This window comes from Balaenoptera musculus, chromosome 9 (genome assembly GCF_009873245.2).
Source record: "Balaenoptera musculus isolate JJ_BM4_2016_0621 chromosome 9, mBalMus1.pri.v3, whole genome shotgun sequence".
Classification (NCBI taxonomy): Eukaryota; Metazoa; Chordata; class Mammalia; order Artiodactyla; family Balaenopteridae; genus Balaenoptera; species Balaenoptera musculus.
Window position 1 is genome coordinate 70,546,735 of NC_045793.1, and position 16,820 is coordinate 70,563,554.

At 40.3% G+C, this 16,820-nt stretch overlaps 1 protein-coding gene across 4 annotated transcripts in view; it reads right to left on the reverse strand.

Moving 5' to 3' along the window:
• CRPPA (CDP-L-ribitol pyrophosphorylase A) overlaps nt 1-16,594 on the reverse strand; it is a 391,837-nt gene extending 375,243 nt beyond the window's left edge. For all 4 annotated transcript variants that reach the window (XM_036863587.1, XM_036863588.1, XM_036863589.1 and 1 more), the window contains exons 1-2: nt 15,969-16,594; nt 4,292-4,568 (exon numbers count right to left, since the gene is read on the reverse strand). In XM_036863587.1, coding sequence (XP_036719482.1) covers nt 4,292-4,568; nt 15,969-16,225 — 534 coding nt within the window. In that variant the 5' untranslated portion in view covers nt 16,226-16,594. The remainder of the gene's footprint in view (nt 1-4,291; nt 4,569-15,968) is intronic.
• Between the last annotated feature and the right edge of the window lie 226 nt (nt 16,595-16,820).

The following is a 16,820-nucleotide window of genomic DNA, read 5'->3' on the forward strand; positions in this document are numbered from 1 at the left end:
GACTAGAAAAAGGTGCCCTCAGCGAGGAAAGACAAAGCAAAATTGTCTGTCCTGGCTTGGGATTTGGGGCGGGGTGGGCAGGAGGGTGAGCTGGGGGTGGGAGTAGTCTTCCCTGAGAAGTGGTAATGATCATCTATACTTTATACGTGTGTTTGAAATTTGTTTTAACACCACCATAGGATCTACAAAACTTCAACCCGAGAACTGACAAAAGTTGCTGCAGGTTGGAAAAGCCCTTGGGATCCCTGGCAGAGGGAACACAAATTCATGTTTCAGAAACATACCTTCATCCCATGCCCAGAGGATTCCTGTTGATCGAGTCCTGCCAAACATGGGCTTACAATCCAAATTGCAAAGGAGGACACCAATCCTCACGAGCAAAAGTGAACAGAATTGAAGAGCTGGAGAATTAAACTACCAAGAATTACTATTAGCTACAATGTATAAAATGTTTAAATACTGAAAGACAAAACAGAAAAGCAAAATAGAAAAAGACCAGTCACATTTGAAATGGACCAAACAGAACTCCTAGAAATTGATAATTATTACAATTGTAAAACTTCTTAAGCAAAAGATTAGAACTGAAGAATGAAACAGAAAACTGAAATTACACGTGAGGCAGTCCACGAGAACAAGCAGAAAATATTAAAGTTGAGACATGAGGACAGGATAAGGTTTATCATATATAGATGCATATGGATAAAGAAGAAAAAAAGCTGTCTGTTGGGAAATGGGACAAGGTCACTATTCAATAAGATAATCGCTTAGGATTTTTTAGAATTGATTTTTAAAAACCATAAAATTCATAAAGGACAAAAAATCCAAAGCAAGGGAAAAAAGATTCATGTATTGAAATACCAGAGACACTGCACAAAACCTGAAAAATTCTTACATGCAACCAGACAGAAAAGGCAGATTACTTTCAAGTGATACAATTAGACTGGTTAGCAGACTTCTCAAAGGTATATTAAAGTCAGGAGACAATGGCATAATATATTTTCAAGGTACTAGGGAAAAAATAACTGTACACTTAGAATTTCATACTCTGACCAACCCTACCAAAAGTAAAAGAAATAAGAAATAAAAGTAAAAAAATAAATGAGAAGCAAAAGTAAAAGAAATGATAAAAGCTGCCCTACTGAAGTCATCTTGCCTCTGTGGAACCCAAGAACGGAGCATACACAGAGAAAAGAACTGGGGTCCTGGCAACACTTTTGAGCCCCTATATGCAGACAACCTAATGTCAGCCTTAATTTTGGGGCATCTTAGTCTCTTGAAGTAGTACATCATCATTAATTTGGATTTGTTAACCAAAATGTAATGTAAGTTAAAATATCAACGTTATCTTAAGCCTGCATACCCACCAGGGGGCTGTCACAGTGTCTCATTTATTCAGGAAATGATTTATCTGAAAGGGACCTTTTTGGGTAGGGTTTGAAAACTAAGAGGTAAGAAAACAGGACAATCAGTTGAGAGTCTATAAAACACAATTTAAAATAACAAAGGAGAATGAGTTCAAAGGTATCCCAGGCAAACAACTGTCTGGTAGCTCTAAGCAAAAATCTTCACTACTTTCTTTATAGAAAGTAATTCAGACCAGTTTTCTGCAATTTGACCTGAGGTTAAAATGATGCCAATACTTCCCACCAATTCAAGAACTTCAACTACTAGTAGTACATCTCAATTAGTTGTGTTTTTGTTTTTAGGATTAAAATTTAGAACAGGGTAGGAGAGGTGGCAGAAAGTAGTGCCTGAATTTCCTGAGGCTACTGGGTCACTATCCTCAACATTCTAAGGAAATGAGAATAAGCAAAATAAGTGTCCCCAGTTGAAAACTATTGTTTAGAGCAAACCCTTCCTGATTAGCAGAAACCAGCTTTTCATTGCCCTTGAGCTCTTTTACAACTCTCATAAATTATAGATAACTGATAGTAAATGGAAAATCATTCTTGCCTATAAACTTGCCAATAGATTCTGCCCAGTGAAGGTTCAACTGGCACCCCTCGTCCCGTGGGGAAAAAAAGTTTTGTCTATTTGTGAATTAATTTCAACATTCCTTTATTCCATACAAATTTGTCCTCCTCTCAATTGTAACATCTGTCTGGTTCCCTCATTAATGAGGGCAATAAACTCCTTAACATGCTCCTTATAACTGCATGAAACTAATAATGATTTTACACTTATGAAAATTATCCCTTAACATCATCAAAAACAAGGCAGTATTTCTTAGACACCAAATTTCTGAAGTTTTCTTAAATTAGTTGTAAAGATTTTGCTTTAAACCAGCTTTTCAATGTATTTGGAAAGTTTCAGATTTAATTAAAACATAATTTGTTTTATTTAGAAGGCATAATGAGATCGAACCTTACAAATTATATTCTGATTAACAACTTAAGAAAATTAGAGTCTAAAAGCAATTCTGACAAATATGCAACTAACAAAAAATGACCAAACTGCTATACATGTTTTATCAGTCACCTGTTAAATGATATTCTCAGCATATTAATTGGTGCAAATTAATCTTTTGCCTTTCAGACATACTACCAAAAGAATCACTTCATAAACAATCTTAGAAATTCTCTGAATACTCAAAAAACCCAAATGTTTGATTTTCACAATGAGTTGTAAGTGCTATTTTCCCAAAAGGTAACATAGGCAAAGAGCCATAATTTATTTGTACTATGGTATGCCTTAGACTTTCTAACTTCCCAAATTATATAGTCTTCCCTAAGAACTTTCAAACTTGTAAAGCTTTACTCAAATTCTTAAAAGTTATAAATCCTTTCTTCTTTTATTCCTCCTCATCACCCTTGCACCTGGCCACATTGTCTCTTCCACAATCTAGGAGCCTGGAAAAGAGGAAGAGGTCACAAAAAACACTGGAGCCGTGAGAAAGTTTTGTGGTCACTAATGTTCCTGAGCCACAATTTTCACTACATCAAAATACCACTTAGAAGTTATATTAAAGATAAGAAAAATGTTTCATTTTACCTGTGGAATTCTTACATAGGTCTAAATGTAAAAGAAATTCATGTTGTAGAGAGATGGAATTAGGAGAAATTTCCTGAAAATGAAAATCCAAATACATATAGATAACTAAAGAGAAATCAGACTATCTTTCCCAGTTGAGTATTTTATAACTTCCTGACCACCCAGATGGCTAGGAAGCCTTAGATGACTCCTTCCATTGGTCTACAATCTTTGAAGGAACATATTATCTGAGATATTATAATTATTCTTACAGTAATACCACTTTAAATACTTAGCACTTTACTATGTAGTTAACATATATACAATTTCCAATCCTAAAAGCAGCCTTACAAGTTAGCATCTATATTTTTAAGAGGAAAATAACCTCAAAGAAGTTGAGAAAGTTGAACATATTATACTACTAATAATTAGAAAAACAGAATTGGGTCTCAATCTGTCCAATTCCACAGCCTATTTCTATTATACTATACTAAGTCTGGGCCATTATTTTCACTAAGTCTCAAATTTAGACTGCAAACTTAAGTTTAGTATCTATTATGTCATTTACAGGATTTTACTCAGTAATTTTAAAAAGCAAATATGTTCCAAAGATTACAATAGATCTTTTGCTATCCTGTGTTTATTTTGGTGAAATAGAAGTGAACACAGAAAGAATTCTGTCATCCTAAGATTATTCACTTTAAGGAGTGTGAAATTCTTGCCTGGCTGTTTGTGCTAAAAAATAAACCACTTCTAAAAAATTAAAACAAAAATTGGGTGAAATGAGCCAGGTTTGTTTGGTTTTTTTTTTTTTTTTTGCTTTAAATCACATAACTCCTAGACTCTTACAAGATTCTTAGGCTTTCTTTTCCTTTTTTGTCATGCCGCGGCATGTGGGATCCTAGTTCCCCGACCAGGGATCGAACCTGCACCCCCTGAATTGGAAGCATGGAGTCCCAACCACTGGAATGTCAGGGAAGTCCCTCTTAGGCATTTTTAGGTACAGGAATGAAATTAAATATGCAGCTAAGGTCCATCCATTCATATCCATACTCTAATGACATTATTGCATTCTTCTCCAAATAGCCCATATTACATTATGATAAATGACTACCTAGCAAAAGAAATTCCAGAACAGTCTCACGATCTATAATAATATAAACTTCCTAAAACAAATTAGCATAACGTCTTATGTCATCTTGCCCATTTTAATTAACTTGACATTTAAATATTGAATATAATTCCATCAAAATCCAGCAAATGAATATGTGCTATAGCGTTTGCCCCTTTTATCCGTTCTCAGAAGTATTTCAATACTTACCCCATGTTCCTTAGCAGCTGTGACAAGTTTAAGGAGGACATCTTCCTCAACAAATGGTCTCACAGCATCATGGATAATCACTACTTCCGGCTTTGAGAGTCTACGGTTGGGCTGATCCTCCGCCAGTGCTTTTAATCCATTGAAAATTGACCTGTGGCGGGTCACTCCGGATTCAACCAGAGAGATGCCTTTATGCTGGTACCTCTGAATAATACACTTCATTGCTTCCATGTTCTCTCCAGTGACTGCCACAACAATGTCCTTTATCCAAGATACTCTATAAGGAAAGTATGCACACATTTCGTTATCAATTGATTCTTAAACAACTAAAGTTAAGCTAGTAACAAAACTGAGTTACTAATTACTACTAATACATCTTCATAGGGACATTAAAAACTGAAAGTGGGGGCTTCCCTGGTGGCGCAGTGGTTGAGAGTGTGCCTGCCAATGCAGGGGACACGGGTTCGAGCCCTGGTCTGGGAGGATCCCACATGCCGCGGAGCAGCTGGGCCCGTGCGCCACAATTACTGAGCCTGCGCGTCTGGAGCTTGTGCTCCGCAACAAGAGAGGCCGCGATAGTGAGAGGCCCGCGCGCCACGATGAAGAGTGGCCCCCGCTTGCCACAACTGGAGAAAGCCCTCGCACAGAAACGAAGACCCAACACAGCCATAAATTAATTAATTAATTTTTTTTAAAAAAGGCAGGAACAAAAAAATAAAAACGGAAAGCTATTAACTAAGTCAATGTTATGCATTTTTAATCAGGTCTAGTAAAGGGGTTGATTAAGAATTTGAATTTTTCATACTACAGAAACATGAATATAAATATAAGTAGTATTTTTCAATACATAGTGTGAAAGTACCCATACTGCAAAACATAGATTAGGTATAGATATGTATCACAGATTTCTTAAGTTAAATTTAAATAATTAGCATATTCATCAGTAGACTGAGAGAAAAAATTAAAGATTATGCTTTTAAATTGCTTTTTTTCCCCAAATAATTCTCTCCATTAAATAGGAACAACTCAAAGCACTTTTGAATTCCACAAGTTGTGTCTCTTTCAAGAAGTCCATTGATTTGGCAACAAAGCTGGATAGCTGAACTAAACTTTGCCTACATCGAGGTGAAATGTTTTAGCTTAAATAGGGAAACTATGCTAATTAAGTTTGTATAAGTATAAATCAGGCTCAAATAAAAGAGAAAACTCATATTTTAATGAAATATAAAATTAAAGGAATTCATCTGCTGAGTCAGATACAAGGCAAAGCAATTCTTCTCTGTTCTGAAACACTTTCTTAAAGGCCTACTGACATACAAATGCTAACAGTCCACAGCGCTGAGTGGCAGGGGCTGCAGTAAAGTTGGGCAGAATTCTCTTGAAGACCAGTGTTAACAGAGGCTAACGTGATTATACACTCAAAGTTCCACAGCTGACGGGCCCAAGCCAGGAAAACTGCCTCTGGCCCATGATATCAACTCTGATTAAAGGCCACTTTAAAATTTAATGGCATTCTTAGCCTCTGAGATCCTACATGTTCATGCTAGACAGTTAAGTCTTGTACTCACTTTTAAAGAGATGAAAGAAGGGTCTGAAAATTACCGAATAATGAAATTAACTATCAATAAATGAAAAACACTGGGTTGCTTCACTCAATAATTAACCATCTCCTACCTTCTGCTATTGAACAAACCCTTCCTATAACCCAAAACCCCATTCTGCCTGTGGCTACGACAGCACTACACTGATGCACACAACCAAAACTTCAGGGCACACTATCCTTTCATTTTAAGTCCATTCTTCTAACAAATATTTATTGAGCACTGAATAAATGATCAGAATTGAGTATACAATGGAAATAGTTACTGCTTTCACATAGCTTACAGATAAAACAAAGAACACCAACAATTGCAAGCTGCAATAAAGTTTTGTGAAGGAGAGGTCCAGGCTCCAGGATTGCATGCAGCACAATATTTGACCAGCACAGAGAAGGCCAAGATGATGCTCCCTAAGGAAGCAGAGTTTCCTCTTCAAGTGGCAAGAGACAGAAAAATAGGCAAAAGGATTTGGAGGGGGAGAGAGAGGGATGGTTTAAGCAGAGGCCGTAGCAAGGTTCTGAGAAACTAGGAAGAAATGGAGGGGAGTTCTTTAAGCACGGAGAAGAGCCCATGAAGAGGCTGGAGAACCAGACAAGAGATGGGCTGGGCTAGGCCATGGAGACCTCCAAAGCCTTATTAGGGGTTCTAGTCTTTAATCTTAAAAAATAGGAATCCAGAGAAAAGGTTTATGCAGGACATTTACACTCAAATTAATACTCACCTCCCCCAGTATTCTATGCTGTTCAATGACATAATGGGAACTGTGGTAGGCAGAATAGTAACCCCCAAATGATGTCCATCACCTAATTCCCAAAACCTGTGAATATGTAACCCTACCTATCAAAAGAATTTTCTATATGTAATTAAGTTAAGGATCTTGAGTTGGAGATCATCCTGGGCTATCTGGGTGGGTCCAATATAATCACAAGAGTCCTTAACAGTGAAAGAAAAGCAAGTGAGTCGAGGGAGAAGATGTGGTAACAAGTGCAGCACTCATTATGACACAGGACCATAAGTCCCAGAATGCAGGTGACCTCCAGAACCTGAGAGAGTAAATGGATTGCCATCTGGCAAGTAAATGGATTGTCCCAAGAGCCTCCAAAAGGAACACAGCACTGCTAACACCTTTATTTTAGCCTAGTGAAACTGATTTTTTGACTTCTGACATTGAAAAGTTTAAGAATGTATTTATGTTGCTTTAAGCCACTTAGTTCCATGCAAATGTTCACAGGAGTGACGGCAACTTCTAATTTAAGAGCATAAACTTTACTCTGGTGCAAGATGGAGAATAGATTGGGAAGAGAAAGCATGCAGACAGACCAGGTAGGAAGCTGCTGCTGAAGTCCAAGCAAGACAATGATGGCAGCCTGTCTATCAGATGGTGCTTGTGGATGAGATTTAAGAGATGGTAACCTTCCTGAGTTAGACGTAATAATCCTCCTGAGTCAGTAAGAAAAACTGGCAAAATAAATAATTTATCAATTAATATGAAATAGTAAGTTAATCGATGTTAGCCAAATCTTCAGCATTAGTCATGTTTTAACTCATGCAGTCCTCACACTCTATACTGTCTCATATGGGAAACATCAGAAGGACCTGATACACAAATACATCGTACTTTATCTTCCTATACTGCCATCTGATGCCAAAAAATACTTGAAAAAAATATTTTGACCATTTTTCATCAAAATACAACATTCCATCTTCTAGAAGGTAGGCTCCATGATAGCAAGGACAATATCAGTTTTGCCCATTGCTTTACGCCTAGTAGGTACTCGATAATTATTTGTTTTATCAATAAATGATTTTGGTCTGTCTCATCTACCAGGATCTTACAACATAGCATAGTTTCAAGGATTATGAAAACAGAAAGCTCTCCTCATCAACCTGAAGAGAGAATGAAAATCAATGAAAACGCCGTCCCTATGCAATATTGTTTGTTGATTGTTTTGTTTCGATGAGTTTGACTCTTTACTCTGATTTGTAGATTCTAAGGCTCCAAGGATGACTGGGATTACTTATGTTTTGTCAGACACCTTGGGGGAATGTTAATTGCAAGCAAAGCAAAGCAACACCACTCACAGAATACCAGACCAGAAAATATGTAGTTATGTGAACAGGCAATAAGGAGGATTCTGGAATATGACTAAGTGTAGGTTGCTCTTTGCTTTGTAATCCATCCATCCCCCACTTCTATCATTGCAAATTTAACACTGCTAGAACTTACTCTGTTTACATGGTTTAAAACTTATACTGTGCTTAACCAAGTCCTTAGCAAGTGACAGTTCCTCAGTGCCCCCTAGATGTAAGGTTTCCCAAGGTTCTGTCTCCACTGGCACAGCTGTGACCCAGGCAGCCATCTCTCCCATTATTTCTGCAATAGCCTCTTAGCTCGTCTCCTCCTTCTCACTTAATCAGCACAATCCACTCTTACCACTTCTAGATGACTTCTCTCAAGTGTAAACCTTAGGCCATCCCCTGCTGGCTCTTGAGCAGGACACTTCAAGACCTGATCTCAGCCTTCTCCCTGCACCACTTGGTCTCTGCCACTCCCCTCTTTCTCTGACCACCACATTGTCTCACATCCACGTCTCCGCTTATGCTGCTTTCTCTGCCTCTCAACATTATCCCCCATCCTCATCGTTCCTCCACCCCCACCCACTCCAGGCTGAGTCCTACTGTTCCTCAGCTGTCAGTTCAGATGTGGCCTCCTCCAGGAAGTTTTCCTTGACATTCTGGGTGCGGCATCTCTGCTCTCAGCTCCCAGAGTACTCTTATCGCTAGGAAGTCTTATCAAGCATCATACTGTTTCATTTTTATCTCCCTCACTAGGCTGCCAACTCACAGGAAGCAAAGACTATATCCCAGGGCTTGGCACATACTAAGCTTTCAGTAATATTAATAGTAGCAATAGCAACTAAGATGTATTAATTGTTGGCTAAGTGCCATGTACTGTTTGGAGCATGTGTCTGTAATATTTCACTTAATAATCACATCGGCTCCGAAAGAAATCACTATTATCTCCATTTCACAGATGGCACAGAGGCAGTGACCTGCCCATGATTATACAGCTAGGAAATGAAGGGACCTGGGTATACTCCAGTCTGACTTTGGAGCTCACACTATAAACCTCTGTAGAAGCACTAACACTGAGAGGTCATAAAATCCATGAGAGAAAAAAAAAAATCACATCTGGATCGTCTTGTCCCCAGCAATTCATTTATTTTGAACAATAATGCTGCATTTGTGGCCAAAAAATGGTCAAGTTTATTTCTTACAGTTTAAGCATAAGTAAGTATTCCTTCATTCATGTGTTCATTTAGTCATTCAGAAAACATCCAGTAAGCATCTGTCATTTGCCAGACATTATACTAGTCACTGGTGATCCAATAACAAAGACCGGCAGAATTCTTGACCTCACAGACTATGTATCAAGAAGTATCTGTTAGGGCTTCCCTGGTGGTGCACTGGTTGAGAATCTGCCTGCCAATGCAGGGGACACGGGTTCGAGCCCTGGTCTGGGAAGATCCCACATGCCGCGGAGCAACTAGGCCCGTGAGCCACAACTACTGAGCCTGCGCGTCTGGAGCCTGTGCTCCGCCACAAGAGAGGCCGCGATAATGAGAGACCCGCGCACCGCGATGAAGAGTGGTCCCCACTTGCCGCAACTAGAGAAAGCCCTCGCACAGAAACGAAGACCCAACACAGCCATAAATAAATAAATAAAAGAAGTATCTGTTAAGTGAATCCATGAATAGGTAAGAGGAAGCTTAAGCAATTAGGAATAAAACGTGCTCTTGAGTTTATAGAAAAGTTTAAAAGTAATCAAATCTATTTAGTTTATTAATAGGACATCACACTGTTTGCTTTTTTTTAAATAGAGAAGTTTTAAGTACATGTTCAACTATATCAGTGGACAGGACTTTTTTCTAAGGCAAGAGCTTAACCTGTGCCCTAATCTATCACCTTTTACTTTCCATAGTCTATTCTATCAGAAAAATAAGCTAAAAGCAACTTTTAAAGACATGTTGCTTTTTTGACCAAAAGTTACATGAAATTAAATGTTAAAATATAGAATAATAAAGAGGGAGAAAGATAGGACATTGCTTGACAGTAGTCATTCAAACATCTGAGTTAATGAACTTTCAAAGGTCAATCCCAATTTTACTGGAATGCCTTAAAATATCTATAAAATGATTACCTATGTTCCATCAAACAGAAAGCAGTCCAAAAAAGTAGATATAGATTAGACAGATATACTCGCGGCCTAAGACTATCTGAAACAATTTTATGAGGCTCTAAATAGAAAAATGTTTTAAACAAGTGTTTCTCAAACTGCAGATTTCAGGACCCATTAGAGTATCATCAAATCAATTTTGTAAGTTAAGACTAACAGTTTTGAGTCAATAGAAATTAATACAATAGTAAAATTCGAATGCATAGCAAGTAGTAAGGACAGATTGTTTTCATGAAATTCTCTTTCAAATATGTTGGATGTAGTTAAGTATGTGTCACTGAGTCAAGAGCAAAATCTAATTCTTATAACAGGTCACAATAAAAAAGTTCGGAAAGCTGTTTTACACAACTCTCAAGAGATAATGGGCTTGTTATGCTATTTTGTTCAGCAACCAAGCATACATCCTGCACTTGCAAGCCTTTATAAGTACTGTTTGTGTTTTGAAGGATTTAGTCACATACTTTTCTAGTTATAGAATTAAAAGCCTTTTACAGTATTAAAATTTAATATGTAGAATCATGGCACTAAGAAAGGCCTTAAGTACCTCACACAGTGCCTAGTGAACAAATATTTGCTGAATAAATGAATTTGGTCGACCTCCTTAGCTGAAGGCAAGTCCACACTGAACCCCCTGTAGCTGGATTTTATCAAGTTCTGAGTATTTCCTCCCTAGCACATTCCATAGGCAAATACAAACCTAACCTCAAGCTCCATTACACCTACCGACATTTTGAGGAAAAAATAAAGTATCTCAGATGTAATCTTCTCCCAGAATATTTTAAGATTTATTATATTTAAATATAATATATTTCTATTAATATGTGTATTATATTTTAAAAATAAATATTACTTACAGGTATATTGTGCTCAGACAGTTCAACAAGATCAGTTGAAAGTAGATTTAAACAAATGCTTTTAAAAAACAGATGGAGGGACTTCCCTGGTGGTCCAGCGGTTAAGACTCCACACTCCCAATGCAGGGGGCCCGGGGTTCGATCCCTGGTCAGGGAACTAGATCCCGCACGCCGCAACTACAGATCCAGCGCAGCCAAATAAATAAATATTTAAAATAAATAAATAAAAACAGATGGGAAAATCAGGCCCTGCTAACAGTCCTTAAGTGCTCTCACCCAGGCTGCAGAAGTTTGGCCCCAAGGGACAGTGACAGCTGTGGCTCACTGACATGACAGTTGTCATGGAAATTAGGCCTCGGGATTGTACTGTGGCCATAATTTATAGATTCCTCCTTCTCCATAAACACCCTGATATTTTAGAAGGAAAATACCGAATTGGTGTGAAGGGGCTGGCTCCTGACTGCCTTGACAATGTCAAGCCTCTTTAATATGGCCCATGAAGGCTTCCACTGGTCAAGCCCAGACTACCCGTCCTGGCCTTCTCTCTTGTCTCACAGTAGCCACAGGCGGGGCAATGGGAACTGAAATCTCCAATCATCTGACCTGTGCAAAACACAGTCCCACTCTATTTCTTCTACAATACAGGCCTCTTCCTTCCCTTGACTCAGACTTAACCCTTTTATTAATGAAGCATCCAGACAAAATGTTTAAGTCAAATTCATATATCTGAGCAATCACTCAAAAGCATCCTAAATTCATCTTTCTGAATCCTTAGTACAATTAATCACTAAAAATTGCCAATTCCTATCTTCTAAATATTTCTCCTGTCTTCCCTACTCTATTCCTACTTTCAGCTTAATTCAAGCAATTAATATTGCTCATTTGGATTAACATTTATGCTTTCTATTCTCTTGTTCTAACAGAATTTGCAGTGGTTTTCAGAAACACAGTAGGACAGAACAATTTTTTTAAGTACACCAAAAATATTAAAAGAAAACTTTCAGAAGATCAAATAAACCAGAAGTTAATCCACTGAAAAACACCATGGAGTCTTTAACAGTTACTAAAAATGGACTTTCATCGATTTTTCCAAGTAATAAGAAAGCCACCCAGTCTCAATCACAAAATCCATGGTTTCCAGAACATACAAACTGACAAAATGAATTTTTCATCTGAATTTATCAGACTCGAGGAGACTAACTCACATTAACCAAACTAAAAAGGCTCTGAAACATGAATTTGAATGCCAACGTATTAATATACAACGATACACATTACTATCACAACGTCCGCAAAGTTCTTTATCAACGCAACAGCGTATTTTCTTCCTATAAAAGATTTCTATGGGAAGCCAATTTATAATAACAGGTTTTGATGAGCATGAAACCTTATCAAGAAACGTCTTAAGCAGTGTCCTCGAGAACTCAAGAAGCCTCATGAGCTATGGAGAGGGCTGTGCCTGACTTCGTGCAAATCTATTGTCAGAGAAATTCCCACCTAGTCCACAGCCACCAGGAGTCTGAATAAGCATGGCCAAAGTTTGCCTCTCTGACTTGCTTTCATTGTAGTTGTCATTTGAGTCTATTTAGCTATTCCAGGTTAACTAGCTCTCCTTAATAACACTTTCTTTCCCTAGATATTTGAAGCCAGAAATTAGACTGCCAGCAGGAATTTTTACTTCCTATTTCAGACCTGGGAATACATTTTTTTTTTAACCAGTAAAACTTAGATATCAGTTGATCGACTGTGAGTAGATTTTACAACTGAACTGGCAGAGCTTTAGGCCCCTGCCAATAATACCACTGCCACATGATTTCTTAAAGCAACGCTTCCTTTTGCAAACTCAGGTCATAAATCGTTATGAAAAGGATTAATACCCTTGACCTCAGTTCCTTGTTAACAAAATAAGAAAAATCAAAGTTCTCTTCAAGTTATAATCTGTGGTTCAATTTATATTTTAATTCCCCCTAAAAGGCCAAAATGAAACGTTAAAACTCCTAGAAATGTTTTTAGTCAACTTCTGAAGACCTTTGTTCTTACTACAACCTACAAATTAGTTACACTTGATCCTTTTAGTATAATGCCTGTAATGCACAGATCTGAACAAGTTGCATAATCTCAATATACTTTGTGAACATATAAACATATATATTCTTCTACACATATAAAAGCTAATTGTAATATATACACACACACAACTAGTTCAGATGGACTTTGAGCCTCCATTGGTCCAATGAAAGCCTTTAGCCAACATGTTTAAGATTTGAGGGTTCAGAGATTCTTTTAAATCTCATTTCATCTGATAATTAGTTTAAGAAATTTCAATGGCACACAAGTAAAACGTGGCTAAACTAGAAAAATGCGTATTTTTCCAATTTCAACTGAAGCAGAAAAACAATACGAAGTCCCAGACAATTCACAAGACAAACCTCTCAATGTCTCCTCCAACTTCTCAGTTATGCAAAGACAGGTGCTTTAATGTGTAGCATGTTTGAAAAGTAAAGTACTTCCTTGAGTCTACCTTAAGTGCTAAGGATCTCATTGGAAAATGAGAATCTGGCTCTTAATTTCTCTATGGCCATAGAGCTCTTCACTCTGCCATTGGCTGTGCTGGTTCTGAGCCTGAGGCTAAGCCTCCAGTGTTCTGACAGGGTTCTGGGAGTCTGTTTTTTTTTGAAGGTTTCAACCAGTTGCCTTTCCAGCTGTAGACAATTGTTCTCTGTCTACCCTACCTTAATTAGTACTTTTAACTGCTGAGTCTTTCCAAGGTTCTATGACTTCAATCAACTTGCTTCCTTCACAGCTCTTCTACCTAAAGGCTTACGTTTCTGCTTCCTTGAGCCTGTTAAAACAGACTGTATGGCTATACATTTTTACTTGCTTTGGATAGGTAAGTCAATGAGTAGAAATAAATGTTTACATGGCATTAACTGAAAACCAAACTAGTCATTTTTTTTGCATTTCCCTATCCCATTTTGGGGCCAAACTTCCAGGGTAACCTCCTTCTGAATCCTCATTAGTTCTTTACATTGACTCTCAGTTCCAAAAGCCAGGAACTTCCATAATTTATCTTTCGGGATGAAATGACCTAGGCCTTTTAGCACCACACTCTAGGAAAACTATCAGCAGTCTACGGAGCTCATCTTTTACCAATAGAAGGGCTTTCATTTGGCAAATGGCTAAGAAGCACCCATAGATACACCCCTGTGATGCAAGGTTTCCAAGGATTTTCTCAGACATACTCCAAAATAACCATATTCCATAAATTCTTCAGGCATTGTAATAGCTTACAAAGAATGATCCCGGAAGTATTTCAAAATGGAGGTTTTGATTAGTTACTATTGCTATTAGGATTTTATTACTGCTGTGATCAAATTAAGTAAAAATATAAGTGTTCCATCTTATTTTACATCAACAAGGCCTTTCCAGAACATTCTTGTACTTTAAAATCGATATTTTTTAATATCCACCTATCTCCTGCTGCCTCAGAAGAGGCAAAACTGCAAATACAGAAGTTTTGTGGGGGTTTTTTCCATACGAAGGAAAATTCAACGTAGAAACGTCTGCACTCCCTTACATCTAAATGCTTAATAGATAAAGATCCTGCTGGCCGAGCTCTATTGTGTCCCCTAATATTACCTGCATAAATGAGCTACGTTGTCACAATATCTATGACACTGGAATATTGGAGGAGCATGAATCAACTACTCAGAGAAATGGAAAACTACAGAAGCGAAAGAAGCACCTGGAACTCTTTCAATGTTTGTATGAGTTTCACATGTAACCACCAGCCACGAATCAAAGGTGATTATGGGTCTTCACACTTCCACTTACTTTCTCAATAGTGTCATTTGGAAAAATTACCATATGCAAAGCAACTGGGGGCCTTTGGCTTCTGGGGTGTGTGAAAGCGTGGGAAGTAGGGGTCTGTTTTCTGGATAACATGCTACTGTCCTTTGACTAGAACCTCATTAGCTTCGTCTTCATTAAAGCCTCCTAAAGCAAACGGTTCATGTCAATCCACGTGAAAACATATTCCCACAGCTCCACACTGGCTTCTATAAGTTTAAACACCATAGCAACACCTATGTGGACCTTTGTACTCGCCCCCCCCCCGCCCCGCTTCCCATCCCTCCAGCCTCACCCCATGCTCCACATTACACACGGCTAAAAACGAGCTAAAATAACGTACCCTTCCTTTTCACCTCCTTCGATCCTCACTACTACTCCCCTGGTCTTCCTTATCCCACTCCTTTTCCCTCCATTTCCCCAGCTAGTCCGTTTTCGAAGATACAGCATGTAGTTAGCGCCCTTAAATCCGTTTCCACCATCGAAAGGTTTGGATTAAATCCTGCTTCTCGGTCCACCTTCAGTACCTAGTATTTAGCACAGTACGTCTCATATCACATACTCAGTTAATATTTGTTACTAGTTGATAAAAAGAATGACCAAAGGCCCATAAAACTATATTTGCAAGTAAAATCTAGTTTGCAACTAGATTTTAACCTAATTTGCAACTCATCACCCACGCATGCGCGGAGACAGCCGCTGAGAGTGAAGAGTAAGCGTGAGAGAGAATATGAGACAGGGACAGGGAGACTCCTAAACCAGCTTCCCATTAGTCCCCACAGGCCCCGGGGTTAGAACTAAACGTCCCCCGCGCTAACCCAGTCAGTCTTGAGGGCAGCTCCACAGGCCGGCGGCTGGAGCAGTAAAGGGCTCCGCGGGGCAGCCCCGGGCTCCGCGGGGCAGCCTCGGGCTCCGCGCCCGTCTGTTAAAGGGCCAGAGCTCCCCTTCCGTGAAGGGCTAGCGGGAATGGAGCCCGAACTGGAATGACCGAGCGGGTGGAGTCCGACCCCGCGGTCCGCCGAGAGCGGGTGTCAGCGCGAGCACAGCTACTGGAGCAGGTGCCGCGCGCGGGCTGCCCTGGGCGTGAGGGCTGGGAGCAGGGGGCCGGGGACCGCAAGGCGCGCTTGGCGCCGCATTACCTCTCCAGGGCCTGCAGGGTGTAGCTGATGAGCGGCCTCTCCAGGATGGGGCAGAACTGCTTCGGGGTGGGGACGCCCATCCTCTCCCCGCTCCCCCCCGCCGGCAAAACGGCCGCCACGGCCGGCGCGCTGCACCCGGCTTCGGCCCCGGCCCCGCTCAGCAAGCAGGCCGAGGCCGCCAGGTCGGCGCCGCGCAAGCCGCGCAGGCGAGGCCCGACTTCCGCGGGCCCAGAGCTGCCAGGCAGCCATGACTCCATGGCGGCGGGCGGCGGGGCGGGCCCTGCTCGCCCCGGGCCACTGCGCCTGGGCTCTGCTCCGGCCCTAGGCTGGGGTCGCAGCGGGGAGGGCGGGCGAGGGCAAAGCGCGCACACAGACAGCGTCCACCGGAGCCGCGCGGGCCAGGCCGTTGTACGGCCCCAGGGGACGATCCAGCTGCCGGTCTTCCCTCCGGGCGCGTCTTCGGCCTCTGTCCCGAGCCCAGCGCCCCGGAAGGGCTGGATTTCCCGGCTCTCGGCTTCTCCTCTGGCAGGCCCAGCAGCCGCAGGTGGAAGTGTCAGCCCTCCCTATATGCCTAAGGGTCTCCTTAAACCTTAACAGCTGTGCGCAGGCAGTAGCGGTCAGGACTCCCTCCCATCCCTCTCCCCTTGAAGAGATTTGAAGAGATTTGGATGCGAGCCACGAGATGGGACAGAGAAATGTGCACCTTAGCTATCTGGCTTTCATTCGCTCATGAGGCATCCTGGTTCCATCTCGGGTAAAGACAGGTGGATGGGCAAATGTTATTATGAAATATCAGTAAGCCAAACTGCAGCCGTTCCCAAATTTGCCTGCAAATTGGAAACACCTGGAGAG